The following is a 17,314-nucleotide window of genomic DNA, read 5'->3' on the forward strand; positions in this document are numbered from 1 at the left end:
CAGGTAAGGAAAAGAAACAAACGGCAATAACTGTGTAATTAGAATAGTGTTATGGTTCTTGTACACCGCACTTCCTCTCATTATGTTATATCATAAAAGAGGTTTAATTGAAATACATACAAGGAAAATTACAATGGACTGACTGTTCGACCAGCCAAGCGCAGGGTGCTCCAATCTGGGACCAATAATACATAATCTTACTCCCAGCTCCAATATACCCTTTCAAACTTCATTTGTGTGTTTGTTTTGGGTGGGAAATACCAACAAGTAGCACATAGATATTATGAAACAGGGTATTTTCTTTAATCTAATCATCCATTTATGATTCCCATATACTCCTGACATGATTAAATACTGAAAAGAAATGTTTGATATTTTCTATTTACTGGTCCATTTAAAAAAGATAGTTTTAACTGGGTTCACTACAGTTTTTATGTCCGTCTTCCGATGGCATTTTTTAGGTAAAACACACATTCCTGGTGACATGTTTTGGTGAAGTAAGGAGTTGAACATATTGACAAAATAATATTTTTATCAGATTTGTGCAGACGTATTTGTTTACCTGCAACCAATATTCTAAAAGTATTTTCGTTCCTAAATTGCACTTCCTTTATGACTATTTTACCGTTTTCTCTGCATAAACTGTCAACTTCAAAAGCCGTATCGTGATCGTAAGTTTTCAAACAGTGAAAATTGGCAGTTTTTTCTCTTAAAATGTCATGAATACATAATAAATCTTTCAAATTGCAGGATGGTGGCGGAGGAGACAATTGCCTTTGTTAGATGTTACAGTTGTGCCTGACTTTGATCGTTTTTCTTTTCGACTTTTGGAAACAGTGCCGCTAAAAGGTAGGATATCTTTTACGACTAATCCCAGTTTTGCATTGAGTGTGAATGTATGCCTTGTAAAGGAATTAAGTAAATCCTCATCTCCCATGAGGCATTCTCTTTAATTCGGCAAAGGAACCTGAAAACATATAACTGTTTGAAATATAAGTTCGTATGACTTTCAGTGTTCAATAAACAGTAGTTTGCACCTACAACAGTGACCATGCAAATTTCATAAAATATGGACATCTAGAATGAAAACATCTATTTTTAAGTCAAACAAATTGACATCGTGAAATAGTTTTGATTATAAAATACGACCACCTATTTCAAACTCTCAGATGTCAAACCATGTTTAAATAAAATTGGACAATATGGCATTTAGAAAAAAGTAGTGTGTTTTTTAAATTCTTTTTGGCCTTTTTCATCCGAGAAAAATAAGTATAGAACGAAATAAAGTATTCTTACCATGTTTGATCAAGAGTGGATAGAAAGGGTAACCTCTATAGTTTTAACATTTTGATTAGTTGACGCCTTAATTTAGTTCACACCAAATATAACCCAAAGTCATACTTTCCTTAGATTTGAGTGAGACAAGTATCAGAACAATGCAAATAAACCAGGGGCAGCTGTTGGGATATGCATCATACATTCAAGTGCGGTAAACTATTTTTCAATATAACGACATTCATAATATATTGCTGCAGAGATTAATTGTAAAGCTACTTTTTTTTATCTAACCACTTACTATAGTTTTCAAAATCTTTACCAGTACAGCCTTATTTTCTTATTTAAATCACATTACTGACAAGTTCAAAGTCGACAACTTCAATAAACAATTTTTAACATTTAATAGACATTTACTGCATGGTTCAAGCTTTCAGGAGCTTGATCTCTGTTTTACTACTATCAACGATTTGCAAAAAAAAATACATCTGCAAACAAGTTGCCAATCTGTCAGAGCTGGTATTTGTTGATGTTGACAGTGTTCAATAGTCTATAATGCATTGCGCCCTTTAACTAATAGTTATGCTAATGAGATGACCTGGTTTAATATCAGTTTTATGTAACCTTGAACTCGATTCACGAGTTAATCAAAGCAACCTAGTAATGGCGGTTTGTAACTGTAACTTACCCAAGAAAAAGTGAATATTTGTTGCTCTCCTTAACGAAATATCTGAGGTATAACTATTTTTTTTAAATCAAGCTTCGAACATACGTATACATTGTAGCGCCGTTTTTGTTTTGAAAATTTGCTTAGGGTTTTAAACCCCCTTTATAGAGAAGCTATCTACAATATAATGAGCTTTCAGGGATTTTTTTTAATTATGTTTACATTTCTTATGTATCCCTGTCTCAAGTCTGCCGTAGTCATCAAATCTTAAAAATACATTTTGTTGGCCATTAAGGTGGACTAGATCTAAAAAAACACATTTTTTTACTTATATATTCAAATGGAAAAGGCACAGGCACAGGTGTTCTTCACATAGCATGGATACAGTAATACATTTTTTTTTTAAATATTTTTTTTTATTTTTAATATTTTTTTTATTTATTTATTTCGGTCAAGATAGTGAATACATGTCATTTAAAAAATTATTCCACAATTTTTCATGAAAGAAAATTAGTATAATATATAAATAAATATAAGGTAAACATGTGCAAAAATTCATCAATTCCAAACGGACCTTATCAATAGAGCATAGTTCCTAAAATAATTGAGATAATCTAATAATTTTACTGTTCTGATAATGTTAGATTCCCATCTACAAGAAAAATATAACTTTTATGCTAGTAAGATTGACCTTCACGCATATTCAAACAAAATGCACCGAAAATGAAATTTGCCACTACGAAAGAACCGGGAGGTTGAAAAACAACGCACAGGCAGTAAAATTATTTTAAAAAATCACTGGGTAACATTACTTTTACTGGGAGACATTGCAACCAAAACTTAATTACAACCTTGGGACATTGATAGGAATTGTTTTCTCCTAAGACTAAGATACTATTAATGCATATTTCAAAAGCCATTTTCCTTCAAAAACAACCTGGGATGAAATTGACAGAATGCTTAAAGTACAGAACACTCAACGAGTTGGACCCACTTTTGTTGCTCACTCCGAGGGCTTAAAGTCGATGATTGCTAATTTCCTCCAGAGGTTATTTTTTTTCTCACTCAAATTCCCCTGAGTGGCTGGTTTACCGCTGAGTTTTTAGGAACGATAGCATTAGAAATCGTCCGATTTCTTGACCCCGCCGCAGAACTCTGTGTCTAATCAGATAAGCAAGAAATCATTCTTGTTCAGAAGTTATATGTTTTTATGCATATGAACATTGTCAATCGTAAAAGATTCTTACCAGCGTTTAATTTGTATTTGTGTCCATAATGTCAGTTGAATATTGTCTTGACTTGTTAATAATAAACATTGAATCATTGATGTATTGCCACTAATTGTATTGCATCATAAAACAGCCAACATTTTACATTATTCTGAACCATGACCTCTGACGTCACACGTGTGATCAATACAATGTAGAATATACTATTTATTATTGGTGGTTAAAAATAGCTACGTTGTTTTTGGGATTTTTCCACAGAAAACGAGACAAGAAGGACTTCAACCATGCGCTGTGAACTTTGAACGCAAGTTTGACCCTCTAATTTACCAAAATGTGTAATAAATAACCTAGCCGTTTTCAGGTGGAATGTGTTTATCAATTTATTCAGTCATTAGTGAAAACCATGTGCAAATAGTGAAATTCGACTGTATTCATGTGGTAAGCTAACTTCATGCAAAACAGGCAAAGGAAAAAGAATAAAAGCAATTTACTGGAGCCGTCATAATCGGTTGAAATTTTTAATGAAAAAGATAACTGTAGCGTAGATTCTTATCAATTCAGGGTTCGAATTTAACTTTGAGGAGCACTCGCAAAATGTTGCGAGTGCTTTTTGAGGCAACTCGCAAAATTAAAAATCAACTTGCAATTTTATTATTTGCTTTATTCCCTTGTAATATTGTCTAATTTAAGTAGAAATTTACACCTAAGACAAATTATGAATATTAAAACGTATCAATCTTGAGTAACTCAACTACTAGAACTTGTTGATGGCTTTTTCTTTTTGGGGAGTACGGAAAGACTCATCAGATGCGAGACGCTTTTTGATTACAAAGCTGTCCAATAATTTGACATTGTTCACTTTGTATATTTACCCTCGTCATCGGGTAATATCCATTCGGCAAGCACGGTACAGATTTCATTAAGTCTATACGTATTCAAAGCAATAAAATTATAAATTAAAAATAAATGAAAGAAACAGTAAAATTAAATTAGAGAGGATGCTCTCCATGAAATATATCGATCGACGAAGTCTATTCACTTTGGCAGTTCGGCGGAAATATATCAAAGGTTGATGGGGTTTACCAATATAGTGCGCGAACGCGCTAAATTTAGCCAATAATTAAGCTAGGTGATTACGTCATTTGTATTCACTTTGTATTATGCACGCCTCGGAAAGATTCGAGATAAAACTCGGCCTTTTCCGTATTTGTTCTATTTTTGAAAACTTACTAGAGCGTGACTCCGTACTGTCTTTTTTATACTGGTAGTGTAAACATGCCACTTATAGGGTGTTTACACTCGACTACGCAGCGGAATTAAGTTCATATTTATTCTACTGTCCTTTTAACATTTTGTGGTCTAGAAAAAGCCACTCGCAGAATTTTGCGAGCTTAATGAAAAGTCACTCGCAATTTGCAAATGTCGCTCGCATTTTGCGAGTATGCGAGTCTAAATTCGAACCCTGCAATTGTCCGCAGAGTTTGGCGGAGTTAACCCCTCCGAGGCATGCAACGTTCATAATTCTTCGGTCTACTGATCACCCTCCAAGGCCTTAAGTTTAAACTCCATGGACAGTCGATAAATTCATTGTGTTGGCCGTGATAGCGAAAATCTACGGAGAGAAATGGAAAGTGGGTCTTACTCGTTGAGTGTACTGTAGATCGCATATTATTAACTTTAATTTTGCATTTAAGCTTAAGGATTTACTCTAAGGAATCTTGATGATTTGTGCAAAAACAATTCATTGGGAATCTATTGAATTTTGTTGTTATATAATTACATGTTTAAAGCATTATACTTAATATTATAATTATTACAAATTTTATGCCCACTTACTAATACATGTACACTTGCATACATCCAAAGCTTGTCTTATGGCCCAGATGGATGATGTGTACCAATTGATTTCAAAAGAAGGCTGGTTCGATTAGTTTACCTGTTTAATCAATAAAACATGTAAAGGTCAAATTCTCTTGACAAAAAATAAACGTAGGGAACATGACTTTCAGTCCGGTATAAGCTGTAAGTCTTTTGGGATGTCTGGTTCAAAGTATATTTGATTTTATTTCAGTGACTGGGTCCATTCTCAGGGAAGATGGAGATGGATGAACCATACCCTCGCACAATGGGCAATGCCTCTAGCCATGCTCTCAAACTGAAGCAACACCTATATGACCAGATGACTGCCCAGTCAGAGTTCTGTGATGTCACATTAGCATTCTGTGGCATTGTAAGTGCATTACACAGTTTTTTTAGACATCTGTTTTTATCTTGTCTGGTGCCTTCGGGTGGTTTAGTACAAAAAACAAGGTTTTTTCATATCCTTGGTAACATTGTCTTTAGCTTCAGGATGCTTAAACAGCCACCACAGAAATGGTTCAAGATATTTCATATTCAAATCGAACTAAGTACACATTATGTGCTTGTTTAGCAAGGCCAATTACATGTACATGTACCCTTGCTTTGTTATTACTAAGTTGTACCCCTTTTTCGATGGATAGAAACAGATACATGTATAATAAGTGTTGGTGTTCGCACCACAAAGATCTTATCATCAGAATGTTCTCATCTTATTTTTATTTTATTTCTTTTTATACCCCCACAAACGAAGTTTGAGGGGGTATATAGGAGTGAGCTTGTCGGTCGGTCTGTCGGTCGGTCGGTCTGTCGGTTTTCATGGTTTCCGGACGATAACTCATGAAAGGCTAGACAGATTTGAACAATTTTTGGTACACAGGTGTAACATCAGAAGATACAGGTCAAGTTCGATATTGGGGCTGGTGGGCCCAAGGTCAAGGTCACTGTTACTAAAAATAGAAAAACGTTTTCCGGACGATAACTCATGAAAGGCTTGACAGATTTGAACAATTTTTGGTACACAGGTGTAACATCAGAAGATACAGGTTAAGTTTGATATTGGGGCTGGTGGTGCCAAGGTCAAGGTCACTGTTACTAAAAATAGAAAAAACGGTTTCCGGACGATAACTCATGAAAGGCTAGACAGATTTGAACAATTTTTGGTACACAGGTGTAACATCAGAAGATACAGGTCAAGTTCGATATTGGGGCTGGTGGGCCCAAGGTCAAGGTCACTGTTACTAAAAATAGAAAAACGTTTTCCGGACGATAACTCATGAAAGGCTTGACAGATTTGAACAATTTTTGGTACACAGGTGTAACATCAGAAGATACAGGTCAAGTTTGATATTGGGGCTGGTGGGGCCAAGGTCAAGGTCACTGTTACTAAAAATAGAAAAAACGGTTTCCGGACGATAACTCATGAAAGGCTAGACAGATTTGAACAATTTTTGGTACACAGGTGTAACATCAGAAGATACAGGTCAAGTTCGATATTGGGGCTGGTGGAGCCAAGGTCAAGGTCACTGTTACTAAAAATAGAAAAACGGTTTCCGGACGATAACTCATGAAAGGCTAGACAGATTTGAACAATTTGTGGTACACAGGTGTAACATCAGAAGATACAGGTCAAGTTCGATATTGGGGCTGGTTGGGCCAAGGTCAAGGTCACTGTTACTAAAAGTAGAAAAACGGTTTCCGGACGATAACTCATGAAAGGCTAGTTTTTCTTGTCAGCAGTGTAACTTCTAAATTACTCAATAGATTTAAATAAAACAATACATGCATGATCAAAGAAGATGCAGTGTGCAGTAACCTTGGAGATATGGCCTCTTTTCAAAGGAATGGTTTGCCATTCCTGTGTCCAGGCGGCACTTGGGGGTATTCGTCACTCCTGTGACAGCTCTAGTTGCAATGAGAAAGAATTTTAAGAGATGTTTCAATTGGCATTTATATTTCTGTAACTGCTCTACAAACAGTAAACTTGAAAAACCATCAAATCTGGGGGGTTCAAGCTGAAGATGATCACATGGATATTTTCAGTGTCTGTCTGAATTGGTGGTGAAATTCGGTGGTTTCACTTAAGCATTTAAAAACCACACTTGATTTTCTATTTTTAAGTACATGATCATTATTACATGTATCATATACGCAGCCAGTCAGCATAAATTTCTGCTTTACATATCACAAAATACATTCTTCCGTATTCCATCAAGTGCAATACAGCTGTCTTAGCTAATGACATGATAAGTATCATTGTGCGATGTCAAAGTGACATTAGTATGAATTTATGATATAATAAGGTGTCTTTCAATGATTTAATCCAGTATTAGTTCTCTGTTTTGATCCTGATGTTTGTATTCAACTCTGATGGATATTTGATAATTTCGATTGAATTCGGGTAGCGCCTTGTGAAGTCCAAATCTTTAAACATCCATGAGAGTCAAATACAATCCCTTATATCAAATTGCGTTGCTAATAGCGATGTTGTATCCTTTCACCTTGCAGGAAATGAAGGCCCACTGGTGTGTGCTGGTTTCCTGTCCATACTTTCAGGCTCTCTACAACAGCGGACTCAAGGAGAAACAGCAAGGTAGAGGCTCAGATGTATAAGTTTATATAAGACAGTTTTCTGTTTAAAGCTCATATGAATCTCTCAAGTCTGTTTCCTGGAAAGAAATATGTACTGGTTTCCTTTTGAGAGTTATGAGTTACCGTAGTACCCTTGATGGGGATCAGACTCAAAACCTCTTGGGTGAGAAGTGGAGACATATACCACTAAACCCCTCAAACCCTCTGTTGTAATTTGCGTTAACAAACTGGAAAATATGGTCTAATATATTATATCTAGATTGAGCCTACAGCACTAATGGTGTTGAAAATTTCCGGGGGATTGATTGACAAAAACCTGAGGCGCTTATGGACGTTTGAGAGTTGTTCACAATTTTTGCATTACTGTTATATATATATATATATCTTGTGTCTTAATGCAACAATTTAAATCTGATCTTTATGAAACTTTATCAAAATATTTGTTAGCACTTTATTTGGGACCAGTTTGCCTATGGGTCATCAATGTTTGTCCAGTCTTCAAGTAACATAGTAGGAATATTTTTGAACATGATATTTCAGACCAGTGTGTATATTGATCATTTCGGGTCAAAAAATAGGTCATAAGGTTGAATCAAGAAAAAAATTGTATTCATAAAGTCAACAGTTTGAATATGGCCCATCTAAGGCAAAAAAGGTCACTAGGTGAAATATTAAGACAAAAGTTATTGTTAAACTTCTCATTAGGGTCATAAATCTAAAAGTGTTTATCCAATCTTAGAAAAACTCAAGTCAGAACATTTTTTACAATAATACTTAAGACTAGTGTAAATATGGTTTATATAGGTTCAAAACTAGGTAAAACCACAGTGAATATTGGGCAGCAGTGTTTACTTTTAAATCTGTAAACACTTTCTGCTGCAAAGTTGCCTTTGTCATAATAAAGAATGAAGCCTTAATTTGCAAATTGGATTCCACATAAACCCCCTTTCGACTGCAAATACACCAAGCCAGTCAAGCATTGAAAAAACACATCAGTTATTCATTTTGACTTTGATTTTTTTTTCAGGACAAATAAACATCAGTGTAGGGAAGTTTTCAGCAGTGAGAGCGGCCATCACTTTCCTTTACACAGGGACCATAACTCTGCAGTATTGTTCAATCAAAGAGATACTAGAGGTCGCAGACTATCTCCAGATTGATGACCTGAAATCAGAGTGCACTAACTACCTCATGAATGTTGAAATAACTATCAACAACTGTGTTAATCTATGCCTAATGGCTAGCTTGTATGATCTCGACATTTACATACGTGTGTACGAATACATTCGAGGACACTTGCCAGAAGTCTTAGAGCATTCAGACACTTTGAGTTTGACCTCAGAATCTATTATTGAAATGCTGAAAGATCCAACGCTTAGTTACGTCTCAAAGAAGGAATTCTTTGAGTTTGTGCTTAGATGGATAGATCATGATAAAGAAAACAGGGAACAATATTTCGAAGCCATGTTCTGTGAGATGGACTTGAAAAAAATGCGGCGGGAATTCCTGGAAACTGTAGTTGAGAGTTGTGAGCTAGTTAAATCTTCAGACAAATGCAAAGTTCACCTGCTGAATGTTAAAATGAAGCACATGGCTGGTTTGTTACCTGCTGATGGCAAGTCAGATGTATTGCTGCTCGTTGGAGGTTGTGGTTTGGGACCATTGTTTCATGCTTTTTATGCCGTGCCATTTCTGCCCATGGCTGATGTTCAGACATTGAACAACATCTGGGGATATGTGGTTGAAGAAAATCGCTATGTAGAGCTAGCTCCTCTGCCCACTACTATGAGATTGCCTGTTGTGGCCTTCCATGAAGCAACCTGTTCTCTGTATGCATTTGATGCCACCATGACTGGTATTCCTGTTGAGGACAAGACTGCTAGTGTTCAGAAGTATGACATCGCTGGAAAAGCTTGGTCAACAATAAACATAAAGCTACCGTCACCTGTTGATGACATAGTTATTCATGCCATAGTGATTTTGAATGAAGGGCAATACATGGTTGCCTCGGCTAGGCCATATTCTTCAGACCCAAACAAAACAACCCAGCACAATGTGTACATGTTTCGAATAAGCAGCGATATGACACATTGCTCCACGATAGAGCTTCTGTGTGCAAGAAATATCAGAACTGAGATACAGGTGTGTGTTGCTGAAGATCGCTACATTTGTGTGATGTGTTATAAATGTGGTCCATCAGGAATCAAACGAAACAAAACTGTGAGGTTTTTCGTGAAGGACATTACGAAAGGTCCTTTGAAAGTTCCCGAGTTTTCTAAAGGTGCCGTGCATGAACCAATCATGTTTTCTGTAAAGAATGAAGTGTATGTGACAAAGTCTGGGGCCCATAGGTTTCGTAAGTTTGATCTGCACACACGCAAGTGGACCGCAGGCAAGGAAAAGATCATTTCAGTAAATACTGAAGAACCAAGGACTGACTTTTCCTGTGGCACATACAAGAACAGGCTGTTTATGTTTGGTGGAAAAAGTGGTAAAACCCCGATCAACAAAGCCACCTCAATTGATTTTCCAACTAAAGCTGTGCAAGAGTTGGAACCTTTGCCCCGTCCTATTGCAAACTGCTCAGTTATTCCTGCAAAGATTCCAAATGAACTAATAAGCTGTCATATTGACTGCCCACACTGTAAATACAAAACAATGCGGTCCCAAGTGTCATATAGCTCAGTGATTTACCCCCCAGATGATGATGATTATGATGAAGACGTTTCTTATGATGAGGATGACATGTATTCAGACTTTTGGGACAATGATGTATACGATTATGATGACATGGACATCTACCCGGGACCTGATCATGATTGGCTGTTTTAAGAAAAAATCAATGACATTTAGACAAAGAAACTGTGACATTAACTGTAAAACCCATGTCATTTTAAGAAAGAAACAGTGGGAACTTTGGGAAAAACCCATATCATCTTGAGGAACAAACAGCGATAACTCAGGAAACATCTGTGCCATCTTAAGGCAGAAATAGTCACAAGTGAAATCATATCTACTGTAGAAAATTAATTAATTCTTCTTAGAAAAGGAAGTTACACTGTGCTGATATCATAAGAAAGAGATTGTTGCCTGAGGTTGTTGTTTCAATCTTGCCCAGATTACAGTAGGCTAAATGAAGAAATAAACAGGGACAACAGCATGCAACTGCATGTCTTTTATTGCCTGCTTCTTTCAACCTAAGAAAACTCTTTGAAACATGATACATTTTTGCATATTTTCAAGAGTTTTGAATGCATGACATAAAAATCAAGATTGCTTCGGGATAAAACCATTTGTTACATGTACTTGTATTATTCTGATACTTTTTAAGACCATACAAAAGCCTTGTAATTTTGCTCCAACTGACAGTGTTTCTAAAACTTTTATTTAGTTTGTTTGATTATTTGATTGTTATTGTTTGGTTTTGTTTAACATAATCCTTGTTGAATGTTTAATTGTGTACTGACTGTAGAATAAATCTCCATGACAGAAGGGTTTAACTGAAGAGATATGGAAGGATGCTGCACCCTGTCCTTTTTTAGTTTCACCCTTCTGCCATCATAGAGACCAGCATCGGCACCTTACAGCCTTCATACAAATAAATGATTAAGACTGTCTAATATTAATAATTATTTTGTTTTACTTAAACTTACAGTATGATTATAAATACATGCAAACATGACATAGTTGGCAGTTGAAACTTAATATTACTTCAGTTAAACACATTTCTAAAAAATTCTGTATAGTTCTTAATGTTCCAAGTTTTTCAAAGTCAGATAGAATGTGCCCTCTTTAGTCACCCTGTCCCGCTTCTGCAGAACCCTGTAGCTATTACCCTAATGACATGGGCCACAACAAGAAAAAATGGGTTTGCTCCTTACTTTTTAGCATAACATGTATGTCAGATATGGGACGCCTTGTTCGATTTTAGACCTTGAGATATACATTGGCTTTTACACATTTTGAGTACTGAAGTTAACGTCACAACGAGCTTTTAATTTTAGTTGTTATCCCAACTCCGAAAATTTATGGAACATAATAACGAAAAGTACGATGAATCGCACACACTATAAATACAGTCAAAATCAGTCAGGATGGAATAAATGGTTTTATTTTTAACAAACTAGAAGGTTGTAGACCCATGAGGCATAAAGTATAAATATATGAAAACATCAGTAAATTATTTGCAAATTGCAGTAAATGTGGCGTATATGTTTTACATGAAATCAACTGCAAATATCTTTGAAAGAATCTTGTACTACTAAACATTTCAAACCAGGGCCTTTCTACATGCATTTGCAGTCACAGCAAACTAATTCCCGAGTGTGTCATAGATTAACTATAAGCTCTATTTCTTCTTGTCTCCGTTCACATGTAATGGTATGTTGCATAATATTGAGAGTTATTGATCTTTTTTCTATTTTTTACAAAACTTGAATCCTTTCTTACAAGTTAGAAGAAAATGTAAATGTTTTTGAACTTCCTGTGTCAATGTTAAGTTTTTGTATTATTGTTATATCTGTGAAAATTTGATGTAAATAAAAAGTAAATCATATTTTATTGTTAAATGCTTGACTCCGGATTATTATCGGATAAACAGTTATTAGCAGAGTTACTGTAATTGCCATTTACTGGGTATCTGGTCAAGAGGAGATGAGGATAAAAGGTGCTCGCTAGTGAACTTAATTCCATCAGGTGAATGGCAATGCTACTATAAAACATGGCACTTTATGTAAGGCCTTAAAAATACTCCTGGTTAAGGTCACTGGACACTACCTACGAAATAGGTGCATACTATACCTTTTTTATAGCCTGTAAGCCCAAAAAATAAATGTATTTTTGTTTAAATAAGCATTTTTTTAATCTGATGTAATTTAACGCCATTCCCCAATGTCAGCAATAAACTTCTTGCATAAAGTCAAATAAAAAAATAGTATAAAAAATGCCTACTGGTACCTATCCTACTTGATTTTGGATAATATGTAACCCTTACCATATGTTTTTGTCTAAGTAATATTTGTGGTAGTTTTAGACATAATCCGATATTGAAAATTCATGACATTCCAAATTACAAAAGTTGGATCACTAGCTAAGAATATGTCTGTGTAAGCAATAAATTAAGTCGACTCTGACAACAGCAAAAGCATTTGTCCATAAGAGTAAGTTAAGTAACTCAACTTGCTAGAAGTTTAAACAATTGTTTCCAACATAAATTATGTGAGCGAGTCCATACATGTCATATCCCCCGGTGGGGGGAAAAATCCCACGGAATTTCGACCTATTCCCTGGTCCCCCGTCGAGGGATCCATATCCTATGGCATTAAAAAAAAAAAAAAAAAAAATGTTTTTTTTTTTCAAAACTTGCTTAATAATATTATGAGACATATCATTTCATAATGAGTGTGAAATTCCATGAAGGACCATGATGACTAAGTCCAAAAATTATTGTAATTTGAGTGTATTTCTGTATTCATTCTTATATTATAAATGCAGATATTGCGCAAGTTTTCGACGCGTAAATATCCCCTAGTGTAATATCAAAATCCCCTGGAATTCAGACCAAAATCCCCTGGGAAGCCTCTCAGAAATGTGGCATGTATGCGAGTCCTTGAATTTTTTGGGTATCCTTCTCATATTCCTGAGTAGTAAAGTAACAAGGGTGTCACAGATGTACCACACGACCCCAGAAGACAGTTGAAATTGAAGCAGCCAGGTAACGCATAAAACCCAACATTCAATTGTACCAGTAAGGGCAGATCACTCCATAGGAGTTTCAAAATACTTAGTTGTGTGTAGCCAATGACCAAATTTTACAGCTCATAATATTTTAACACCCCGGAAGTGATTTTGTTTGACAAGATAACAAGTTTTCAACATGCCTGCAGACTTTATTGGGTTCGGTTATGCAATGACAGTTGCTGCAGGTGGTGTAATCGGCTACGTTAAGTCAGGTTAGGCATAACATTATACTCGCACTTCTTTTATCTGATTTTTTCTTCAGAAAAAAATCGAAGTTACATAGTACTCGGATACATGGGATACGACACTGCTAAGGCTGGTAACATTTAAAAAAATACTAGACACGTGTATGAATTTGTTTTTCGTACTTGGAACTGTTCACCTGACTAGTTATAAGTCGCCCCAATACACCAAATACTATTTGTCTACTCAAGAAAAAAAATCATGATGAAAATCTGAAAGCTAAAGCCAGTAAAGGAAATGACTATTCTATGTTGCAAGCATTCAACAAAATACATAAGCTCTATAGAGTTCTCATAGCTTAAATGTATACAGCTTTCAGATAACCAGTACCATTTATTTACCTGTTGACAAATCCTGTAGTCACGGATTGATACACTAACCCCTTGGCTATTGCCACTCGGTCAAAAGTAGTCTAAAATATTAGACGTGTTATACGGGTTTCTTCCAATCCCTAACGTCTAAACGGGAATGTGAAAAAAACCAGGGGGTGTTTTAAAAATATTGAAATTGTTTTAAGTGAAGTATTTTATGGTTGAAATTGATCATAAAGAGTTATATTCATACTTTACCATGTAAGTGAAATGCTATTTTGCACTTAACAAGCATTTAATGCATTAAAACAAGTTGTTTACCTTTCCAATCAAAAGAAAATTGACTGACACAGAAAACAATTATGCGAAGGGGAACAACTCGATACAATCGTAATAACTCAGCCTCCTCCGACAAAGCTTCAAGATAGACCTCGTTATACAATCGTAACAACTCGGCCATGGCCGAAATGTTCCGAGCGATTTAAAACTGTGCCCTGAAGCCTTACAGGTGCCCTTCATGTATATATCGTTATGTTTTGACAGAATGAAATGAAGAAAAGCCGTCAAACTCTAATTATAAGTTGGATATTTATTTTTTGTGTACGGAACTAATATAAAATAACATTATCTGGTAATATTTCTTGTTTTTATGATATTTTATAGACGCTATATGCTTTAACCCGGAAACCTGATCGGAACAACTACCCTCATTTGATACTAAACAATTTGTACGTGAAGGATTTGCCATATCAAAAATCAAAAAAAAAATCCGCCAACGTACAATTATTTGGACTAGGTCAAAAGTAACTCTGGTCTTGGATAAAAAATATTTAACTGGAATTTAATGAAATTTAATTTTTTTAGCAAGTTTACCGTCCCTGGCAGCTGGTTTGGCTTTTGGATCGATAGCCGCTGTTGGAGCGTACCAAACAACACAGAACCCAGCTGATGTCAAAGTATCCCTGGGTAAATGTTTTTATTTATTAAGCTGGTGTGGTAAGCCATGCCCTACTCATTAATACAATTAAAAGCTTTCAACTCCTACCCATGGTATCCTTTTCATTTTATTTGAACAATAATTTCGCTTTTAAGTTCAATTAAGAAAGCTCTTCAATTTGAAGCTGGTTTGGTTTGCTTTAAAGTGGCTTTGTATCAGTTACATGTATCTAACCTGCATGGATTGAATCTGAATTCAAATTTATTGATAAATAATTGGGATTTTGATACCACTAAGAAAACACAGTTAATTATGCTAGTTGTATTAAAAGGTCTCTGTTGACAATTAAGTTTATTTTAAATGTTATTTGCTGTCATTATTATTAAAGTTAATAGTTATTTCCACACAGCCAACAGTGGTACCTTGATGTGCATGATGGGGTACAGATTTTTTAACTCCGGAAAGTTCATGCCAGCAGGACTTATTGCTGCACTAAGGTATGGTAATATATATACATAAAAAATGTTTGAATTAAGCTCATACGAGTCCTGTAAGTGTTGAGGTATACAAAATGTAATTAAAATGTCAAATACTTTCAAACTTATGTAAAAATAGCTATGATTGCCTCTCAACAATGACGTCAACTACATTTTAAAGGTACTATGCAGCCTTATTTTAAACTTTTCGGTATAGGTTCTATTCGGCATCATATTTTGATTGGTAATTTGTCTGTTTTTCAAAACCAAAGTTATATCATTGGTGGGGCAATGTGGAACATAGTTAATAATTATTGAAGGGGCCCTCATCAAATGACTGACATAGGAATCTGTTTTTGAATTCATGTTTAATTTTGTCCTATCTCATTTATAACTCTTACAGTAACCTATTATTTATTTTTAATCTCCGGTATTTAATTTCATGTCTCAATTTTCTTTTCAGTTTGCTGATGGTAATGAAAAGTGGCTACAAGATGATGAGCCAGTAATAGCCTTTTTGTTAATGTTCATCAATTATAAAACAATACTAGCATTGTGAGATCTACATTTGGATATATATCATTGTGTATATAATATCATTACCATGTACTAGCAGTAAAAAGTAACTGAACTTGGTACATTTGTCTAAACATTACAAAGAGGTGTTTGATCATTTCTGATATTTAAGAGATGGATAAGACTCAAGAACAAAGTGGTATTTCCTCATAACATGTGGTTTTTAAAATTTAAGCAATGCCAATGAATATTTAAAATGATTACCCCCAGTTACTGTTGAACATTGTAATTTAAATTTATTCTAGAAATGTTTTCTTTGATGCATTTTGATGACATGTTTAGGATTTATGCTGGAAATATCCTGTTATAGCTGTTGTGTATTGGTTATTGAATAATATTATAGCATATTTTGATAAATAAATTGTCACATAAGCTTGTGTGTTCTTAAAAAACAAGTTCTGGGTATATAAAGATTGCCTTTGTGTCTCCATAGTGCAAAAACATTAACCTTGGCCAAAACTTAAGAACCTTTCCAATAATTAAATGAAACCTTGTACACATTTACAGAGACAATTTGTACATGTATAGCAAGGCCTATTACTATGGCTGAAATAATTGAAGCGTTATTCACTTGGTCGAGAAACAGCCCAGATGTTCGCTCTGCGGCACTCTTGACGTCCAATACAAACTGCAGTAGCAGTCAAGGACATCAATGTTAATTGGTATCATATCTTGGAAAGTTTGATATTACCACATTAGTTTCTCTTGAGGTATTGCCCTTAATTTATCTGAAGACCATTATAAATGTCTGCTCTCAAAGCTGTTTAAGCCTATGATCACCAAGCTGGGTAACTACTTTTAAGGTCAAGTTATGTTCTCTCTAACCATACAGATAAAGAGCAGAACAACCTGCCATTCCAGAGTTATGGCCTTGTGTTGTCAAATTTGAAACAAATTTGTCTCGTCATCTCTTGACCTCGCTAATTACTTACTATTTAACCTATGATCACCAACAATGTGTATTGGTAAATAATCTTGATTTATTGTGATAACACTAGCAAATTTACTGGAGTGCTGGGCTTGTAGGCTTGTGCTCATTTCATCCACTGTTTTACAAGTTAAAGCAAGTAATAACTGTGTTACTACTTTGCAGTCAAGGAAAACACTAGGAAAGGCAGTTTGTCTTTGAAGTAAGACTTGACAAGATTCAGTGTTTAATTACAATAACGTTAGCCAGCATCTAGTTTTGCAGGACAAATAAATGGCACCTGGTGTTAAGGGTTTTAGTAATGTTAATTAATTACAATAGTGTGTCTGCCATGATAATTTAAGATAATTATAATTCAGAATTAAAAGAAATCATTAACTACACTGACGTCTTCCTCTCTGCAAATGTCTCGATATGATGAACATTTGTGTTAAGTAATTTAAGTCCTTCATGGGGTTCAGGAAATATGGAGCAGACCTGAATA

At 35.1% G+C, this 17,314-nt stretch overlaps 2 protein-coding genes across 2 annotated transcripts; both read left to right on the plus strand.

Annotated features, from left to right (window-relative positions):
• Positions 1-1,928: 1,928 nt before the first annotated feature.
• Positions 1,929-12,175, plus strand: LOC128214881 (uncharacterized). Its single transcript, XM_052921585.1, has 4 exons — positions 1,929-2,010; positions 5,243-5,401; positions 7,537-7,621; positions 8,648-12,175. Exons 2-4 carry the CDS (start codon positions 5,267-5,269, stop codon positions 10,450-10,452), a joined length of 2,025 nt encoding a protein of 674 aa, XP_052777545.1. The 5' UTR covers positions 1,929-2,010; positions 5,243-5,266; the 3' UTR covers positions 10,453-12,175.
• Positions 12,176-13,430: 1,255 nt separating this feature from the next.
• On the plus strand, positions 13,431-16,275 carry LOC128214466 (transmembrane protein 14C-like). Its single transcript, XM_052920953.1, has 4 exons — positions 13,431-13,571; positions 14,778-14,879; positions 15,260-15,347; positions 15,790-16,275. Exons 1-4 carry the CDS (start codon positions 13,496-13,498, stop codon positions 15,833-15,835), a joined length of 312 nt encoding a protein of 103 aa, XP_052776913.1. The 5' UTR covers positions 13,431-13,495; the 3' UTR covers positions 15,836-16,275.
• Positions 16,276-17,314: the final 1,039 nt, after the last annotated feature.

Source organism: Mya arenaria, chromosome 13 (assembly GCF_026914265.1).
Source record: "Mya arenaria isolate MELC-2E11 chromosome 13, ASM2691426v1".
NCBI classification, from domain to species: domain Eukaryota; kingdom Metazoa; phylum Mollusca; class Bivalvia; order Myida; family Myidae; genus Mya; species Mya arenaria.